At 34.1% G+C, this 19,384-nt stretch overlaps 1 protein-coding gene across 3 annotated transcripts in view; it reads right to left on the bottom strand.

The window, feature by feature from the left end:
* The window catches only part of SS18 (SS18 subunit of BAF chromatin remodeling complex), an 80,928-nt gene that overhangs the window by 9,251 nt on the left and 52,293 nt on the right, over positions 1-19,384 (bottom strand). For 2 of the 3 annotated variants that reach the window (XM_055324202.1, XM_055324203.1), the window contains exons 6-10: positions 17,687-17,854; positions 16,949-17,053; positions 14,068-14,160; positions 13,233-13,355; positions 10,644-10,777 (exon numbers count right to left, since the gene is read on the bottom strand). In XM_055324202.1, the coding sequence (XP_055180177.1) occupies positions 10,644-10,777; positions 13,233-13,355; positions 14,068-14,160; positions 16,949-17,053; positions 17,687-17,854 (623 nt within the window). The remainder of the gene's footprint in view (positions 1-10,643; positions 10,778-13,232; positions 13,356-14,067; positions 14,161-16,948; positions 17,054-17,686; positions 17,855-19,384) is intronic. The other variant, XM_055324205.1, reaches the window with a different exon arrangement.

The raw sequence follows: 19,384 nt of genomic DNA, 5'->3' as shown, positions 1-19,384 counted from the left end.
CAACATCCAACAAAGTAAAAAGTGATATTCACAACTTCTGGTATACAATCAAACATTATCATGCATACAAAAAATGAGAAAAATAACCCATAATAAAAGGGTTTGAAAAAAGCCCAGAAGATCAAAAAACTGACCTAGATATTAAGAATTATCAGAAAAGAATATTAAAACAATTATCATACTTATAATTCAGATGTTCAAAACTTTAGGTAGAAATATAGAAGGCATAAAAAAAGAACCCAAACTGAAATTCTAGAAAAAAAGACTCAAATTGAAATTCAAGAGATGAAAACCTGGGAATGAAATGAACAAAAAAACATTAGTGAACTTTAAGATAAAGCAATGAAACTACTCAAAATAATTAGAGGATCAGTGAACTATGGTGCAAGCTTAAGCAGACAAATATACATGTAATTTAAGTCAACTAATGATGTAATTGGAGAGGACAGAAAGGGATATAGGGGTCAAAGAAAAAAAAATACTTGGTCAGAATTTTTCCAAATCTGATGAAAACCATAAAGCTACAAATTGCAAGAAGATATATGAACCCAAAGCATAAAAAAGTCAAATAATTTCATAAAGGGAAAAAATTTTAAAAACAGCCAAGGGCACTAGGGTGGCTCCGTAGTTGAGCATCTGCCTTTGGTTCAGGTCATGATCCTGGGGTCCTGGGATTGAGTCCTGCATGAGGCTCCCCCCAGGGAGCCTGCTTCTCCTTCTGCTGTGTCTCTGCCTCTCTCTCCGTGTCTCTCATAAAAAAATAAGATCTTTTTAAAAAATAATTAATTAAAAACAGCCCCCCAAAAAACAAATACCAACCACCAGAAAAGAAAGAGAATAACAACAGCAGATGCCTCCTTGGAAATAATGTAAGCAAGAAGACAGTGGAGCCACATTTTTAAAAGTGCTGAAAGAAAATTTTTAAAAAACCTGTAAACCTAGAATTCTATACGCAGAATAAATATTTCTCAATAATGGAAAAGAAATGAACACTTTCTCGAACATACACAAACTGAAGACCTGCATTACAATAAATGTTAAAACAGTATCTTTTCCTTCATGCAAAGGAAAATAATGGCAGATGGAACTATGCCTCAATCACAGGAATCAAGAGCACCAGAAGTAGTAACTAAATAAATAAATATATAAGATTTTTTCTTATTATTTAAATATCTTTAAAGGATAATTGCTTTTTAAAAACAAAAATTCCATATGCTACAGAGTTTATAACACATGTACAAGTAAAATTTATAACAATAACACAAAGGTTGAGGAAAAAAAAATAAAAGCAAACTATCGAAAGGCTTTATACATAAGGTGGTATAACAGCACCTAAAATATGCTACAAGATGGGTGAACCTTGAAAATATTACAGTAAGTGAAAACAGCCAATCACAAAACACCACATATTGTATGACTCCATTTATCTCAAATATCCAGAATAAGAAAATCTATACAGATCAAAAGTAAACTATCTGTTTCCTAGGGCTGGGTGTTTAGAGAGAAATGAATATACAACTAAAAAAAAAAATCCCATTGAATGTTACACTACAAAATGATGAGTTAAATAGCACATGAATTACATCAATAAAAACTCTTTTTTAAAGCAAGAAAAAAAAATCCAAAGACAGAAAAAGAAGAAAAATGGAAGAACAAAATAAGAAAAAAAAAAAAAAACAAAACCAAGATGATAGATTCAACCAAATCTAATAATCATATAAAATGTAATCACTGTCAGATTGGATAAAAAAAAAGCAAGACTTGACAAATGCTGCCTTCATGAAACAGAACTTAAATATAAAAACACAAATATGTTAAAAATAAAAGGATATGGGTGCTTGGCTGGATGAGGTAGGACATGGCAACTCTTGATATGAGGGTTGCAAATTCGAGCCCCATGTTTGATGCAGAGATTACTTAAAAATAAAATCTTTTCAAAAAAGGATAAAAAAATATATAATTCTATCAATAATCCAAAGAAAGTTGGTTGGCTACATTAATATCAAAAAGATCTGAGAACAAATATTATCATGGATAACGTTATTTCATAATAAAGGACTAATCAAGACATAAAAATTCTAAAAATGTATAAACCTTAAAAGTTAGCATTAAGATACAGACAGAATTATAGCCAACAATTTAATATGTTTTTCTCAATAGAAATAAAGTAGAAAGAAAATCGGCTAAGATATAGACTTATCAATCAATTTGATCTAACATTTATAGAACAACCTCATAGACCAGACCATAGGCCATGAATTAAGTCTCAAAAAAAGTTGAAGAATTCAAGTCACATTAATGCTGATGGAATAATGATGATGGCATTAAATGAGAATCAATTACAGAAAAATATCTGGAAAATCTCCAAATACTTGAAAACTAAATTATACACTTCTAAATAACACTTGGATCAAAGAAGAAATCAAAAGCAAAATCAGAAAATATTTCAACTGACTGAAAAGAAAAACACAACATATAAAAATTTGTGGGTGATAGCTTAAGAAGTACTTAGGGGAAAATTTACAGCAATGAACACCTATATCAGGAGGGCAGTTCTTAAATCAATGGGAATTCAGCTATTACCTTAGGAAATTGGAAAAAAAGAGCAAATAAAACCCAAAACAAGGAGGAGACAAGAAATAATAAAGAAGAGGGCAGAGGGGTGCCTGGGAGGCTCAGTTAAGATGTCTTCAGCTCAGGTCATGGGATCAAGCCCCATAATGGTTCTCTGCTCAGTGGGAAGTCTGCTTCTCCCCCTTCCTTTTCTTCTTTGTGGTCTCTCTCTCTTGCTTATTCTCAAATAAATAAATAAATAAATAAATAAAATCTTAAAAAAAAATAGAGGGCAGAAATCAAGGCAACAAAAACAAACTGGTGGGGGGGCAGGGAGGAGAATCTATAAAACCAAAAGCTAGTTCTCTGAGAAGATCAATGAAGTACATAAAAACTGGCAGCCAGATTATTTAGGGGAAAAAAAAGGAGAGAGGATACATATTACTAGTAACAGAAATGAAAGAAATATCATTACTGATACTAGAGATACAAAAGGATAAAAAAGAAATCATTCGACAGAACAAATAAAATGGACAAATTCCTTAACAAGTATAAGTATCTCCTCAAAAGAAATGCATAACCTGAATACTCTTATGTTTAATAAAGAAAAAAAAATTTTAATTAAAAACCATCCTGCGGGGATCCCTGGGTGGCGCAGCGGTTTGGCGCCTGCCTTTGGCCCAGGGCGCGATCCTGGAGTCCTGGGATCGAATCCCACGTCGGGCTCCCGGTGCCTGGAGCCTGCTTCTTCCTCTGCCTGTGTCTCTGCCTCTCTCTCTCTCTCACTGTGTGCCTATCATAAATTAAAAAAAAAAAAACAAAAACAAAAAAAAACATCCTGCAAAGAAAATCCAGGCCTAAACGGCTTCACCAGTGAATTGTACCAAACATTTTAGAAGGAATAACACCAATTTTACAAAAATCCTTCAAGAAACCTGAAAAGGGGAGTTGTCCTTCCAACTCACTTTATGAAACTCATGCTTTTTTTTTTTTTTTAAGATTTTATTTATTTATTCATGAGGGACACACAGAGAGAGGCAGAGACATAGGAAGAGGGAGAAGCGGGCTCCATGCAGAGAGCTTGATGTGGGACTCGATCCCAGAACTCTCTGGGATCACGCCCTGAGCCAAAGGCAGATGCTCAACTGCTGAGCCACCCAGACATCCTGAAACTCATGCTATTTTGATAACAAAACCAGATAAAGACATTAAAAGAAAACTAGAGTTCAATATCCCTCATATGTATAGATGCAAAAATTCTTAAAATTTTAGCTGATCAATTCCAACAACATATTAAAAGGATAATACATCATGACCAAGTGAAGTATATCCTAACTATCCAAGATTAATTTAAAACTTGAATATCAAAAAAACCTTGAATATCAAATATTATTTAACATACTAAATTAACAAAGGAAAACCATGATTCCTTCAAAAGATAAGGAAAATTCACTTTGCAAATTTCAACATTCATTCCTGATAAAAATTCTCAGTGAAGTAGGAATACAGGCAATAATTTCTACCTGATAAAGGACAGCTACACAAACCCTACACACCTTATGTAGGGCTGAAAGCCTCATTGTTAGCCCCCTAAGATTAGGATTTAGACAAAAGATGTTCAACTATTTCTATTCAACATGATATCAGAGGTTTTAAGGCAGGGATAGATTAAGGGGAGGGTGGAAGAGCATTCAGATTATAAAGGAAAAAATAGTCTTTATCCATAGGCAACATGACTGCTATGTGGAAATTCTGAAGGAATCTACCAAAAAACTAATAAAAGTAATGAGTTAATGTTACAGTTTTGATAAAATATTAATAAAGATAAATTATACTTTTATATAACCAGCAATTAACTACTATAAATTGAAATTTTAAAAAATTTACAATAGTATCAAAAATATAAAATACCTAGAGATAAATCTGACAAAAATCTAAGATCTGTATGCTGAAAACTATGTAACACTGCTGAAAAAAAAGTTTAAAGGGACATATGCCATGCTCATTGGATGGAATATTCACTGACATGTTAGGATACAATTGTCTCCAAATCTATACATTTAAGACAATCTCCATCAAAATATCAGTAGGCTTTTTGTAGAAATTAACAAGCTGATTTTAAAATCTATATGGAAATTCCAAAAACCTAAAACAACTTTGAAAAAGAACAAAGCTGGAAAACTAACAATACCTAATTTCAAAACTTACTATAAAACTATGGTAATAAAGACAACCTGGTACTGACATAAAGACTGATATATAGATAGTTCATAAATAGACATATTTATGATTTTCAGCAAAGATTCAATGACAATTCAGTAGAGAAAGGATAGTCTTTTCAACAAATGGTGCTCAGAAAATTAGTTACCCATTTGAAAACAAAAATGCAAACTTCAATTTGTGCTTCCTACAAAAATTAACTCAAAATGGGTTATAGACTTAAATATAAAGTCTAAAAATATAAGGCTTCTAAAAGAAAAGCATTAAGAGAAAATCTTTGTGACTCTGGATTGGGTAAAGATTTCCTACACATAACATCAAAAGCATGATATATAAAAGAAAAACTTGACAAACTGGACTACATAAAAATTTTAAAGTTCTTCTCTTCAAAAGACAATACTGAAAGAATGAAAATCCAGAGTGAAGAAAAATATTTGCATATTTATATACCTGATAAAGGACTTGTATGTAAAATATAGAAAGACCTCTCAATACTCAATAGTAAGAAAATAACTGAGCTTTAAAATAAAAGATTTGAACAGACATTTCAGAAAAGATACATAGATGAAAATAAGCACATGACAAGTTATTATCACTAGTCCTTTGGGACATGAAAATGAAAAGCACAATGAGCTATCACTACACATGCCTTAGAATAGGGTAAAATTGAAAAGACTGACCCATCAAAAAATATCAAACTGTACACTTTTAATATGTGTATTTTATGGCATGTCAATAATACTTCAATAAAGTTGATTGGGTGGGCCCCTGGGTGGTTCTATCGGTTGGGCATCTACCTTCAGCTCATTGTCCTGGGGTCCTGGGATCAAGTCTCGCATCAGGCTTCCTGCTCAACTTGGAGTCCACTTTTCCCTCTCCTGTCCCCTCTCCCCCTGCGTGCTCTCTCAAATAAATATATATATATATATAAAAAGAAGTTGTTTCAATAAGAAGGATGAAGAAATACAGTAGTCCCCCCCCCCCACCCCGTCCCAATCCATGGTTTACATTCTAAAGTTTCAGTTTCAATCCATGGTCAACTGTGGTCCAGTAGCAGAAGATCCTCTTAACACATCATCAGAAGATCACTAGCAGCCTAACACTACATCACAATGCTTATGTCATTCCCCTCACTTCACACCTCATCACGCAAGCATTTTGTCAGCCCACATCATCATAAGAAAAGTGAGTACAGTGCAGTAAGACATTGAGAGAAAGACCACATTTGTGTAACTTTTATTGTAGTATATTGTATAATTGTTCTTTTATTATTCTGTTAATCTCTTATAAAGTTATAAATTAATTTTATAAACTTATATTTTAATTTATAATTATAAGTTAAACTTTATCAGATATGCATAGGAAAAACAGAGTATATACTGAGTTTAGTACTACCTGTGGTTTTAGGCATCTACTGAAGGTACTGGAAAGTATCCTTTGTGGGTAAGGGGGAGCTACTATAAAGCAAGGCAATGGAGGACGTTACTATTTTTCAAGATTGATTGATTTTAGAGAGAGGGTACAAGCTGGGGGAGGGGCAGAAGGAGGGAGGAGGAGAAGACAATGACCCCAATACAGGGCTCAATTTCACAACCTTGAGATCATGAGCCAAAATCAAGTCAGATGCTCAACCCACTGAGCCACCCAGGCACCCCACAGATGTTACTATTTTAGATAGGTAGACCGTGAAGGACTCCTTGATATGACACGGTGACAGATCAGAGATTTGAAGAAAGTGAAGAAGCCAAAGTATTGGGGAAGAGTTTTGGCAGTAAAGGGTACAGCAAATATAAAGGTTCTGAGGTAGAAATATGCTCAATGTGTATGGGAACAGCAAACAAGCCAATTTGACTGAAGCAAACTGAATGAAGGGAGCTATAAATGCAGAGATGAGGTGGTAGGACAGCTGCAGGGGTGGCACGAGTCATGGAGGGCTTTGTAGGTCATTATAAGGTCTGGACTTCACCTTAAGACTTGAAGTCTTTTTTAAGACCCACAGTGCTTTGAGCAGTGGCTCTAAAAACATCTGATTAATGTTTTTAAAAGATTATTCTGGGTCCTATGTGGAGCATATCCTATAGTGGAGCTAGGATGAAAGTAAGAAGACCAGAAGGGAAGATACTACAGTAAGTCCAGGTGAGTGACCGTTATAACTTTGACTTGGGTAAGAGCAGGAATTGTAAAAAAAATGGCTAGATATAGATATATTTTGAAGAAAAAAGTGATGAGACTTGCTGGTTGACAAGATGTTTGATTTGCAAAAGAGAGGAGCCAAAAGGACTCCAGGTTTTTAGACTGAGGAACTGAAAGAATCAAGATGCTGTTTACTAAGATAGAAAAAAATGATGGAGAAACAACAGCCTCCAGCATGGATTTCTCTCTCAATTACCCCCTCTTTTAATTCATCCTGCACATTGCCACAAGAGTCATCTGCCTAAATCAACACTATAATTATATTACTATTGGATATAAGAATCAGTATTAGTTTTCTATTCCCTTCACTACCTTGAAGAGGTGAACTACTTTCCCTAAAATGAAAAGACCAACAAGCCTTTGGGTTGGAGGATACAGGTAAGGTGAAATCTATGATAACTGTGGGCAGACTACTAACCCTAGAGTAGCTAAGATGGTCCCCTCCTCATAGCCTTTTCTAGTGGGGAAGGAGATGTGGCTGGCATCTATCCAAACATCATGGGTCTTTAAGACAGTACCATCCCAAATTCCTAAGAAGTTCAGGGGGTGGAATAATCATAATAAAAGAGGTACCATAACATATGTCTATCATATATAGTACATAATAACACATAGTTTACCAAGTGCCAGGCATAGCTAATACTTTACATACATCATTTAAAAACCTTTATAGGCTCCAAATGATGTCTGGATGAAGCCCAAGTCCTCTAACATGGCTTATAAGTCTTTCTTTCTTTTTCTTTCTTTCTTTTCTTTTCTTTCTTTCTCCTTCCTTCCTTCCTTCATTCCTTCCTTCCTTCCTTCCTTCCTTCCTTCCTTCCTCCCTCCCTCCCTCCTCCCTCCTTTCTTTCTCCCTTTCCTTTCCTTTCCCCTTTCCTTTTTCCTTTCCTTTCCTTTCCCCTCCCCCTCCCCTCCCCTCCCCTCCCTTTTTCCTTTCCTTTTTCCTTTCCTCTTTCCTTTCCTTTCCTTTCTTGATTTTATTTATTCATGAGAGATAGAGAGAGGCAGGGAGAGAGAAGCAAGCTCCATGCAGGGAACCTGATGTGGGACTTGATCCTGGGTCTCCAGGATCACACTCCGGGCTGAAGGCAGACACTCAACCGCTGAATCACCCAGGCACCCCCGCTTATAAATCTTTCTAATCTGAACCTTTATTTCTCTCTCCAACCTTGCCTCTCCCTCCCCATGCTTCTCCTTTAATCAGCCACACATCTTACTGCTAGATGCTTAATGCCTTTGTGAATACAATTCTTTCTGACTAGAATACCCTTCCCTCCTCTGTGTCTACTTGCCTAGTATCTACTCATTCTTGTGTCCTCGTATTAATACAATACTTCCCAAAGAACATTTTTTCTATGATCTGTGTTAGGAGCCCACTTCCACAAAAATCTTGCCTTTCTTTACCTAAATACTTCTCACACTATATTATATCATCTGCATATTTGTCTGGATCCCGTGTAGACTTAAGTTCACAAAGGCAGAGTTTATGTCTATCTTATTTCCCAATGTACCCTGATCTTAGGTATTTGGTATATAATATTGCTTAAGAAACATCTACTTAATGACCGATGTTAAGTTTAGGGGATTTAGAAATATGTCATTTAGAGAGAAAATGGTTAGTTCAGTCCATGACATGCTAAAGTTAAAAGAAATGGCAAGACATCCAAAGAAAGATGTTCCATACACAGCTGAAAAAAATAGAGCTAAAGATGAGTTGCAAAGGGTGAGCTAAAGATACTGAAAATATAATGCAGGGTAAATAGAGAGGCCAAGAAAAACACTTTATTGATATTTGGATAAAACAAAGATAACAAGTGAAAAAATAAAGAAGGAGTCACTAAAGTGTAAGAGAAATAAAAAAGCACAGTAATGAAAAGCTAAACAAGACCAAGAATGAAAATAGGAAAAAAAAAAAAGAATGAAAATAAGAACATGTGTCAAATATGTCAAAAGTGAAGTCAAGAAAGATCAAGATATTTAATTGCTGCACTAGGGCACCTGGATGCCCACTAGGCTTAGTTGATTAAGGGTCCAATGCTTGATTTCAGCTCAGGTTATGAAATCAGAGTCATGGGACGACTGCACCCTGCATCAGGCTCTGCACTCAGTGTAGAGTTGGCTGGAGATTCTCTCTCACTCTGCCCCTCCACCCACTCTAAATAAATATATACATACATAAATAAAATCTTAAAAAAAAATTGCTCTACCAGCCATAGGGAACCATGTCTACTTTATTCTTCTAGGACATGATACAGTGTCCAACACATCTAGAAAATAAGTATTTGTTGACTGAGGGGATAAATGATCAGAAGCTCACTTTTTTTTTTTCTAAAGATTTTTTTTATTCATGGGAGACACAGAGAGAGAGGCAGACATAGGCAGAGGCAGAAACAGGCTCCCTGTGGGGAGCCCAATTCAGCACTCAATCCCAGTACCCTAGAATCACCCCCTGAGCCAAAGGCAGATGCTCAACCACTGAGCCACCCAGGTGCCCCAGAAGCTTACTTTTTAAAAAGTTAACTTGTAGATTAGAATGAGCCCAACTCTTGTGCTCAGGAATCTTGCCCTGAGTCATTAGCCAAGACTTATTTCTTTTAAAATTTAAATATTCCTGCCTAATCCTTTCATTTAGTATTAGTGTATTTTCAAAAATATTACTCATTTGTCCTTACCCTTTTAGTTAAAGTCTCTTATACCTCTTATCACTTAAATAGGAAGTGTCAGTATAAGGCGGCTGTAGGCTTGAGAGAGCACTGATAAAAGAATTGCTCATGCCTCAAGTTCTAATTAATACTGCACTGAGTTGTGCCTCAAACCAGATAATCTACATTGATGCTGGAAACATAACTTACAAAAAAAATCAACCTGTTTTGGGTAGCTTGAGTAGGGAGCAGACTAGAAAGTCATTAGACAATCCCAAAATCAATCTAAAGAAACTGCCAACTTAATAAACAATTTTCATTAGAATTTAGAATATTTATAATAACAAGATTCACAAAACAATGACTGTGGCACAGATTATTAAGTCTGAAAAGTCTACTGATAAAAAGAAGGAACTTAAATAAATACTAGGTTCAAGAGCGTATAGTCACCTTAGAATGAGATACATCTCTACATATATAAGAAAGTAGAAGGAAAGATAACAGGAAGTAAAGATTATTAATATTTTTAGAGAATGGATATGTATACAAAAGGAGGCATCAGAGACAGGAGGTAATTACGAATTGGAAGAGAAAGGATCTCAGTGGTGTGGAGGTGGTGTAGTGGATCTGCTGAAGTGAAGAGGAGAGGAGAGCTACGAAAAGCACAGACTCCCCATTTCCACAGGTCAATGCATAGTTGTCAGCAATAAACATGAGGGAGATAGGAGAAATTAGGGGCTTTAAAAAAGAGATGATGTTTGTAGTACCTACAAGAAGTATGCCTGGGTAAAGACCAGAGAGAAAGAGAATATGGATGAATATGAATGAATGCTGGTGCCTAGAGGTAAGATATGTTTTACATGTTATAGTAACTATCATTAACTGTGTTAGCATTTTATGAAAAAGACTTAAAAGTAAATATTTTTTTGTTAACTTTCATATTCTATGAACAGGAGGAGGGAAAAATGAGCCTTCAGATGAAAACAACCTAATGAGTGAACAAACAATGGGGCAATCACTGGCCAAATAACTTACCTGGTCATATCCGTAAGGCCTCTGCTGTGGCGGCTGTGGTGGTCCAGGCTGTGTTGGTCTATAACCCCCGTATTGCTGACCTTGTCCTTGTGGGTAGTTAGGATACTGAGGACCTGGACCACCCTGCGAAGGGCCTGCAAAATAATTAACACAAATAAAAGCCCAGATAAAAACAGAACTTGAACTCTCAGAAGGGTTTAGAACTAGATGTTATTATGTTCTTATATATAAAAAAGGATAGTTTGGTATCTTGATCTTCTCAATTACTTTTTGAAATAAATTCCAAAGGTTGTAAGAGTGAAAATACTGTAAGGATACCACCATGTACAAGGTGTTTTGATTCAGTGTAACTAGTGAGCTATGTGTTAGCCATCAAAAAAAAAATTTTTTTTTAATGAGTAAAAGAGACTCAGGAGTTGTACAGTAGGTTAATTCCATGGTATTAATAAAATTTATCTATACTTCTACTAGAAAGCAAATCAGTATAAGTAATAGGTAAAAGAAAAAGCAAGAAGCAGAAATATGTTGAAATAATTTCTGAATAAAGTTTGGGAACCAATGATATTTACAACTGTAGGACTCTAGATTTACACTTGAAATCACCAAAGGATCACAAAGAATAATTTTCCATATAAATTCTAGATTTGTATTTGCAATTACCAAAAGGCTTTATGCTCTGCACTGATAAACTTACTCAATATTTTCAAACCAAAACTAAAGAAGACTTGAAAAGCCACAGGTTGCATGCGAAAAAAACCTGATTCAAAAGTTATACTCTATGTACCAATCACTTTTAATACTTAACCCATAAAAATGAATGATTTCCAACTCCAGGGATGGCAAGGGACTAATTTGGCTTGCCAAACAAATATGTCTCTTTCATAAATTCCACTACTGCCTATTGTAAAGAATGCTTTACCAAAGCATAAGCTGAAAAGCTTTGACACTTAAATTTTTTCTATCACAGCTATTCAAAATCTGCCATTAAAAAAAAAAAAAACAGATGGCAGAGGAAAGTGTCAAAATAGAATAAACTTTCAAGTGTAAATAAATTCCATCAGTCTATTATTTATTTATTATACAGGCATTATTAAACTCTAAATTTCTACTAGAAGAGAGTACGACAATTGAAGCCTATGAATAAGTAAAATGGGAACTTCTTTGGGATTCCCAATGTCTAACAAAATAGCATAACTACTTGAACCAAAAAATATCAATTTCATCTACTCTCTCTTCCCACTGAAAATAATGTCTTTTTTTTTTAAGATTTTATTTATTCATTCATAGAGACACACACACACAGAGAAAGGCAGACACACAGGCAGAGGGAGAAGCAGGCTCCACGCAGGGAACCCGACGTGGGACTCGATCCAGGGTCTCCAGGATCACGCCCTGGGCTGCAGGCGGTGCTAAACCGCTGCGCCACAGGAGCTGCCCGAAAATAATGTCTTAAATCAATGAATTTACTTGATTAAACCACATTGCATTTATTTTCATGTAAATACAATAAAACCAAATACTCTACTTATTCAAAATACAGATATTCAATAGTCATGAAATGAAAATTGCCATTTGAAAAGAGCAAGAAAGTCCTCTTGTAAAAACAAGAAATCCACTGAATATTTCTAAAGTCTTATCTCAAATCAGGGAACCACAATTATCAGTTTGGGGGAAAATGCCTGGCTCCCAATACATGACTAAATTTCAATGCATATATTGAAGGCACAAGAGAACTTCAGCTGATCCTGGTTCTTAGATTTGCAATGATGGGTGGCTAGAGGTGCCCATACTAATCGCAGAGCTTAAAGTAATGACTAAAAATAATAAGACATTACTGATGTAAAAAAGAGACCATGCTAGCAAGAGAAGATGTCTCTAACATTAGAAACATATTTTCCTATATATAAAGTAGTAACAGTAGCTTAATATTTAAGAATGAGATACCAGGTCTTTATCATTCCCCACTCCCTATCTAATAAAGTTATTTAAAGCAAGATATCCAGCCACTAGATCTTATAGTGAGTATACAATAAGAAAATATGGCTACATTTCCCCCAAACTCTGTAAATATATAAATATATCTCTATGTATATGTATATTACTATTTAACCAAAGAATGACAAAAACATTTTCTTTATGCATTCCAAATAAATCTCATTTGTACTCTAAAAATCAATGCTATTTTTCATAGTAACAGTCATTAGAAATAAATTTGCTAAGTGGATAATGTAGATATGGTTAATAATCAACCAATTCATCAGTTTTCCAAGCACATACAAAGCTACTGGGTGGTCATGAATGCCAAAGAGGTTTAAGAATTCATTTAAGAACTCATTTTAAATGACTACATACCTTACCTTTGGTCAATGAACCATCTCTAGTTTGTTTCTTTTTAAATGGATTACTCGTTTCTCTGAGCAAAAAAAATATTTCTTTAAAAGAAATATTCCAGTAATAGACTGAGCTAAAATTGTGAATTTTCAAAAATAAGAATTCTTAGAAAAATAAACATTAAATATTTGCTTCAATATTTCAAAACAGCAATCATCACATTTTTTGTGACAAAAATAAACTGCAAAAAGCTATTACCATAGCCCTGCTGTTGTCCTGGATAGCCCTGCTGCCCTGGGTACTGCTGCTGCTGGGGTGGATATCCCTGTTGGGGAGGTGGTCCTTGGTAGGCATCTTGCTGTTGGCCATATTGTGAATTTCCTACAGGATAATTGGAGAAGAGAAAAAAAAAAAACAACTGAGAAGTTCGCTTAATTAACTTTTTTACTCTAAGATGCATAGCCAACAACACAAGAACAAAATGAAATGCCATATTGATTTTTTGAAAGTTAACAAAACAAAGAAAAAACTCAAACCAAACAGAAGGATTTCGGCCAAACAAACTGCAGTTAAAGCCAATTTTGCAAGGTTGAACTGCAGCATTTTCAGCGTCTCTGCCATACGAGCATTACATTTACTGGAACATCACAGTCATAAGATCATGACTATGCTAAATAAAATAAAAAAGACAAAATTAAAGACAGCTACAAGAGCACACACTAGCTACACAAGATCAGCAAGCTGTTTCCTAAAGGCACTATACTTATATGTAAAATTATACATATGTAAACACACACAAGAAAAAAAATTGGATTGATGGATTTATGTTCAAATAGAAAATTTCCACTGAGGAAAAAATTATTTTTAAATGTTTTAGTCTTTTTATTGTTGTTAGAAATGGCAAGTCATGGTTATACATTTTAAATATTTGTAAGGAAATTATTTTGGTTGTTCTGGGCTCCCTGTAACTTTCAAGACAGCCAGCAACTAGTATTCTACGAGAGCTTTGCATGGGTAGAAGTTGTCTTATGCAAAATTTGCATTCCTGTAGAAGGGGATATATATGTGTATGTGTGTGAAGGTATATAGATACCTCCTTCGTAGTAATGTTGTGAGGAATCCTCATAAGGCCTATCGTAGCCTTGTTCAGGATACGACGGTTGCTGATAACCGTAATCATTATGACCTACATCAATTCGACAAGAGACAGGAAGAAACGTTAATGGCCACTGAGTGAAAACCCTAAATATATTTAAACTTTCAGATAAAATTGAAAAAAAGAAAAAGAAATGGAAATACATAAAAAATAATTTCAAATGCATTAGCCAAATATTTACCAATGTGATTGTTTTCATATTGAGATATAACGTGCAAATTTTTTAAAAGCAAAAAACAGTAGTTTTAGAAACATTACACTTAGTCTTAACTGATAATCCTCAACATGGGGGGGAAAAAAAACTTCATCTTCAATTTTTTTCAAAAAAAGAGAAAGAAAGCATTTAGGCCTTTCACATGTAAATAACTTGAATTAAATTAGAATGAACAAAGGAAGCAATTATCATATTTTGTCAAACACCTGTTCTGCTGGTCGCCAATTCCACAGCATATGCTAAAACAATGCAAAGTATAAAAAAGCTCCATAAGTTTTTTTCCCCTGAAAGAAACTGAAACAAATTTTTCACATTCTATTTACTAGCATAACGTATATGTATCTTATAAAAAGCATTTTCAGATGCAAGAATAATATTGCTTAATGCTGCCATTCTAGACGCCTTTAGAAAATATTTCTAGAGTACCATAAACACACCTTCAAAAAATTAATACTGTGTTTAGTGCCAGGGTACACCTTTAAGTTTTAAGGCTCAATAAATTTTATGACTGGACTTTAATGAAAATCAATAGTCTATTTCTTTTAACTAAAGTTACACACCAAGAAAATGCAGGAAATAATGCTTCAGTTAGCTAAAATCTAAATTTTAAAAGAATGCCTAATTAAGAAGAGCAATACAGTTATGAATCAATGTTATATTCAGTGTTCTACGATTTCAACGTTCCCAAACCACCTCATAAATAGCCACATGAGGGGTTGGCAAACTATGGCCTGCAGCATAAATATGGCCAGTGCCCTGCTTTTGTAAATAAAGTTTTACTGGAACACAGGTATGCCCATTCGCATTTTCTCTACCTGTTTTCATGCTACAGAAAGGATTCAGTAGTTGATATGGCCTGCAAAGAACTAAAATATTTACTCTCTGGCTCTTTAGTGAAAAAAGTTTGCCAACTCCTAATCTATATATTTATTGGCATAAATATCTGAATAATAGTAAGAAAATATTCAATGCTATTTAAGCAAATTATTGTTATACATGGGATATTCTACATACATATCAGAAAAACATATTAATACACACCTATGCAAAAATGATAGATTTTTAAATCCCCTGATGTAATAAATAATTTATATAATCTTAAAGTTTTGATGTCTAACAAAAATAACATCTATTTTGAATAGAAAGGTCATATTTACATTTCAGAAAAATACTCAAGACCAAAACAGTGTCAAATTCAACTCAATTATGTAAAATGTATTTTAAAAATTAAGCAAAACATTTACTTTGAGTTCCTAATACATAAAATTTGACAAACTAGATTTCACTTCTTTAAAATATCCATAGTCTATAAACATACTAAATTTTTTCGTTAAAAAAAATTTTAATGTCTACATATGAAAGAAAAAAGAAAAAAAACTCCAAAATTCTGAATTAATTCAGGGCAAGAAAACCTGAGATTTAAAAAAATATATCATTTCTTAACAAGAAACATCCATACATATCACCACTATTATAACAAACATTTATGATAAACAAAATTCTACAGATGAGTGTTTGCTCTGCCTATACAGGCAGAGTCTCTGCAGTAAAAACCACTGTCTTTATACTGATATACCTTTATGCTTTATACATTAACAAAAAATGGCAGGCTAAAATACTTTTTAAATTCACCAAATTATATCTTCTTACTAGTTCACATTAGCTTTGAGAGGATAGTCCCAACACTTTAGCTTTTAATTTTTTGTTTCTCTGAGTTTCTCTGTTAAGTAGTTTACCTTAAATATACCAAGGGAGCTTACTGGATAAATGAAGATTTTGACAAATCCTTTCATAACAAAACAAATCATATTGCAATGTGAATAGCTACCTGTAATTTATCATAGTTTTATATGTTTGGATTATTTTTTCCTCAACAAAGTATCATGAAATTTTCAAACACACAGAAAAACTGGAAGAACTGTATAGTGAAAGCCTACTTATGCTTGCATCACTTCCAAGTGCAATATATCTTTAATGACCAACTTTTTCATATACCACCTTCCCACCAAACTCATTAAACTAAATAATTAAAATCTGATTTCCAAATGCTTTTCCTATTCTCTCAACTTTAAACACAGCTATATCATATAATTTAACCTCCAAAATTTTTCAGATACGAATGATAATATACACAAACCACAGTTCTTTGAGAAGTACTCAACGTTAACTAAAAATGATGAAACTTGGAAAAATACTCAAGAACTAGATCTTCTGTGTATTTATACCATGCATAAAAGTAAACCAATGGGTGAACTTTACAGTATGTGAATTATCTCAATAAAGTGGTTATTTAAAAAAAGTGTATCAGTTAGAACTGCTTTGGTTCAAATGAACAATTCCAAATGTAAGAGGATCCTCTTTTATGTAAGAAAGGATTCCAGTGACAGAATAATTCCTGATGGTACTAATACAGACTATCTAAACCAAATATACTTTGAAATGGATTATAAACTAATGCGACCACTGATGTTTTAAAAAGTGTTTCTAAATTTAGAAGAAACATACTGTGAGTTTCTTCATCCTCATTAAAATGTCTTGAACAGCTATCTACATTAATATTGGGCACAGATAGGCAACAGGAAAATTAACATTAGGAGAGATTACCATCAGGGTAATATTGCTGGTTCATGCCTTCTGGAGGACCTTGTCCACCATGACTGTATTGGTCCCCATAATAGTCTTCCTGGCCTGAGTACTGCTGTGGTGGGCCTGAAAAACCACAACCAGTCAAGAGGTAAATAATTTGTTCTCTAATCTGTTATTAAGAGAAATTATTTCTCTCCTGTAGACTCCCCTCCCATGCACTGGCATTTGAGATACTTTTAACTATTCTTAATTACATACACAGATACACAAACACACAGCAACATCATACAACCACATTTCACAAAAACTGTTATGACCATACATGCAGTATCTAACAAGATCAACTTAAAAGAACAAATACTAACTCCTTAAAAAGAGGTTCAAACTAGTAGAAAATTTTCTTTCTGCTATTAGAGTAGTTTGGAATAAAATAGGGTTTGTTTCTCATCTTATATTCAGTAACTTCTCAAAATTAAAATACCATCTTCTGCTATTAGTGAGCTTTTGTTATCAAATTTTAGGATATTAACCTTTTTCCCAGAAAAAAATAGATAAAAGAAAGCTGTGTAACAGGAAGTTCCTATACACTATGTACCTACTATATCCACTAACTTTTAGAAAAAAATATGTAAAAATCATCATAAAAGTCAAGAAACAAAAAGCCTTGACTCTGCCTATATAAAGAGTTTATTAAAATAAAGCCTTTCAACTACTGTCATTTATAATAAGCAGGAAATTTCCCACATGTAATCTTACCCTGTTGAGGTGGTCTATAAGGAGGAATCTGTCTCTGACCCATCATATGATTGCCTTGGTTAACTTGACCCATCATTCCCATGGGGGGCTGCTGGCCTTGATAATGCTGCCCACCTCCCTGTGGCATATTGTATTGTTGAGAAGGAGGCTGCTGATGCATCATTGGACCTGAAAAGAGACAAAACATTATGCACACAATTTTTCTGTATATAATTTTAACAAGAGAAATGTAAAAACCTTTTATCATACAATCTCCAAAATATATAATGTATTATAATAAAAACTGTCTTCAAGTAATAAAAACAAGTCTTTCAATTGAAGGTTACATGCCGAATATAATCTGCAAACAAGGGAAAACAACTAACCCACTGTAGTTGATTTAAAATCTACTGGAGGAGTGTCCTAGTGACTTTTTCAAAATGCAAAGTGAATACAATATATGAAAATCTTGGATGTATGTATTTTTTTATTATATACTATATAATATTTATCCACACAATTCTCGGAAAAAGAGAATCTTTAAGGTATATAAGAAAATACACTAAAACAAAGTACACTTCACAGAATCACACAGCAAATCAGCAGTCAAACCAACGGAAAGAAATCTAATTTCTGAACACCCATTTTTTTCTCCCTTTTTCAATGCCCACTCATTTCATTATATAATGGTTGACAGGGAAACTACACATTTATAAATATACTTACATGAGTTGAATTTCATAAACTTTAATTTTAGAACAAAAATTTAAAGGGTCTTCTTTCGCTTTTCCAACAGTAAGATTTATAAATGAAAAAAGCTTCCTGAAATCAAAGGACTGTAGCGCCCTCTTAGTAAGTTCTAACACACACTCAATCAAAAATACCTAGGTAGAAAACTTAATAAGCCACAGACTCAACTATCAGAACTATGGTTTCCAAAGCAAGCAATGCTGAAGTTGCCTACCATGGCTACAGAATCATAATGGAATAGTAAAATATATCACATGAAATAATCAACAATGGCCATAAAGTTCTGTGTTGCCATCTAACAATGTAAAGAACTCCTCAGAGGTTCACTGGGTCAAGTTATGGTATGGAGAACTCACCATTCTATCGTTATAACCGTTACTGTCTCAGAAGTAAGTATGAGTTATCCTCTAGTTTACTGCTTAAATAGCTATGTATTCCTCATTTACTGACTTACGGACAATTTAACTACAAAAAGGATTAGAGGGCCGAGAAAACTTTTACAGGCAAAATTACACAGATGAGCCAAAAGTTCATTGTTTAAATAATTAAAAACAAAACATGCTCACCTCTTTTTAAAATTTTATTTATTCATTTGGGTGGGGAGGAGAGAAAGAGCTCACAAGCGAGCATGAATGGGGGAGGGGTGGAAGGGGCAGGAGAAGAAGAGGGAAAAGCAGACTCCCCACTTAGCAGGGAGCTGGATGAGGGCTCCATCCCAGGACCCTGAGATCATGATTTGAGCTGAAGGCAGACGCTTAACCAACTGAGCCACCCAGGCGCCCCTTTGACCACCTCTTTAAACATATTACTGGCCTGTAAGAGCAGCAACAACACAAGCAGAAAGAATTTAACTCTCTTCCAATTTGAAGAACTGTATTGTCTATTTTATCAGAGCTCTTTTTCTATTTGCCTTCTTTTGGTCTTCTACTTCATTTCAAATTCATTTTTGCTTCTAATTTTATCCTAAAT

Source organism: Nyctereutes procyonoides, unplaced genomic scaffold (assembly GCF_905146905.1).
Source record: "Nyctereutes procyonoides isolate TBG_1078 unplaced genomic scaffold, NYPRO_anot_genome, whole genome shotgun sequence".
Lineage (NCBI taxonomy): Eukaryota > Metazoa > Chordata > Mammalia > Carnivora > Canidae > Nyctereutes > Nyctereutes procyonoides.
The sequence above is the reverse complement of the archived record's forward strand: the minus strand, read 5'-3'. Positions and strand labels throughout refer to the sequence as shown.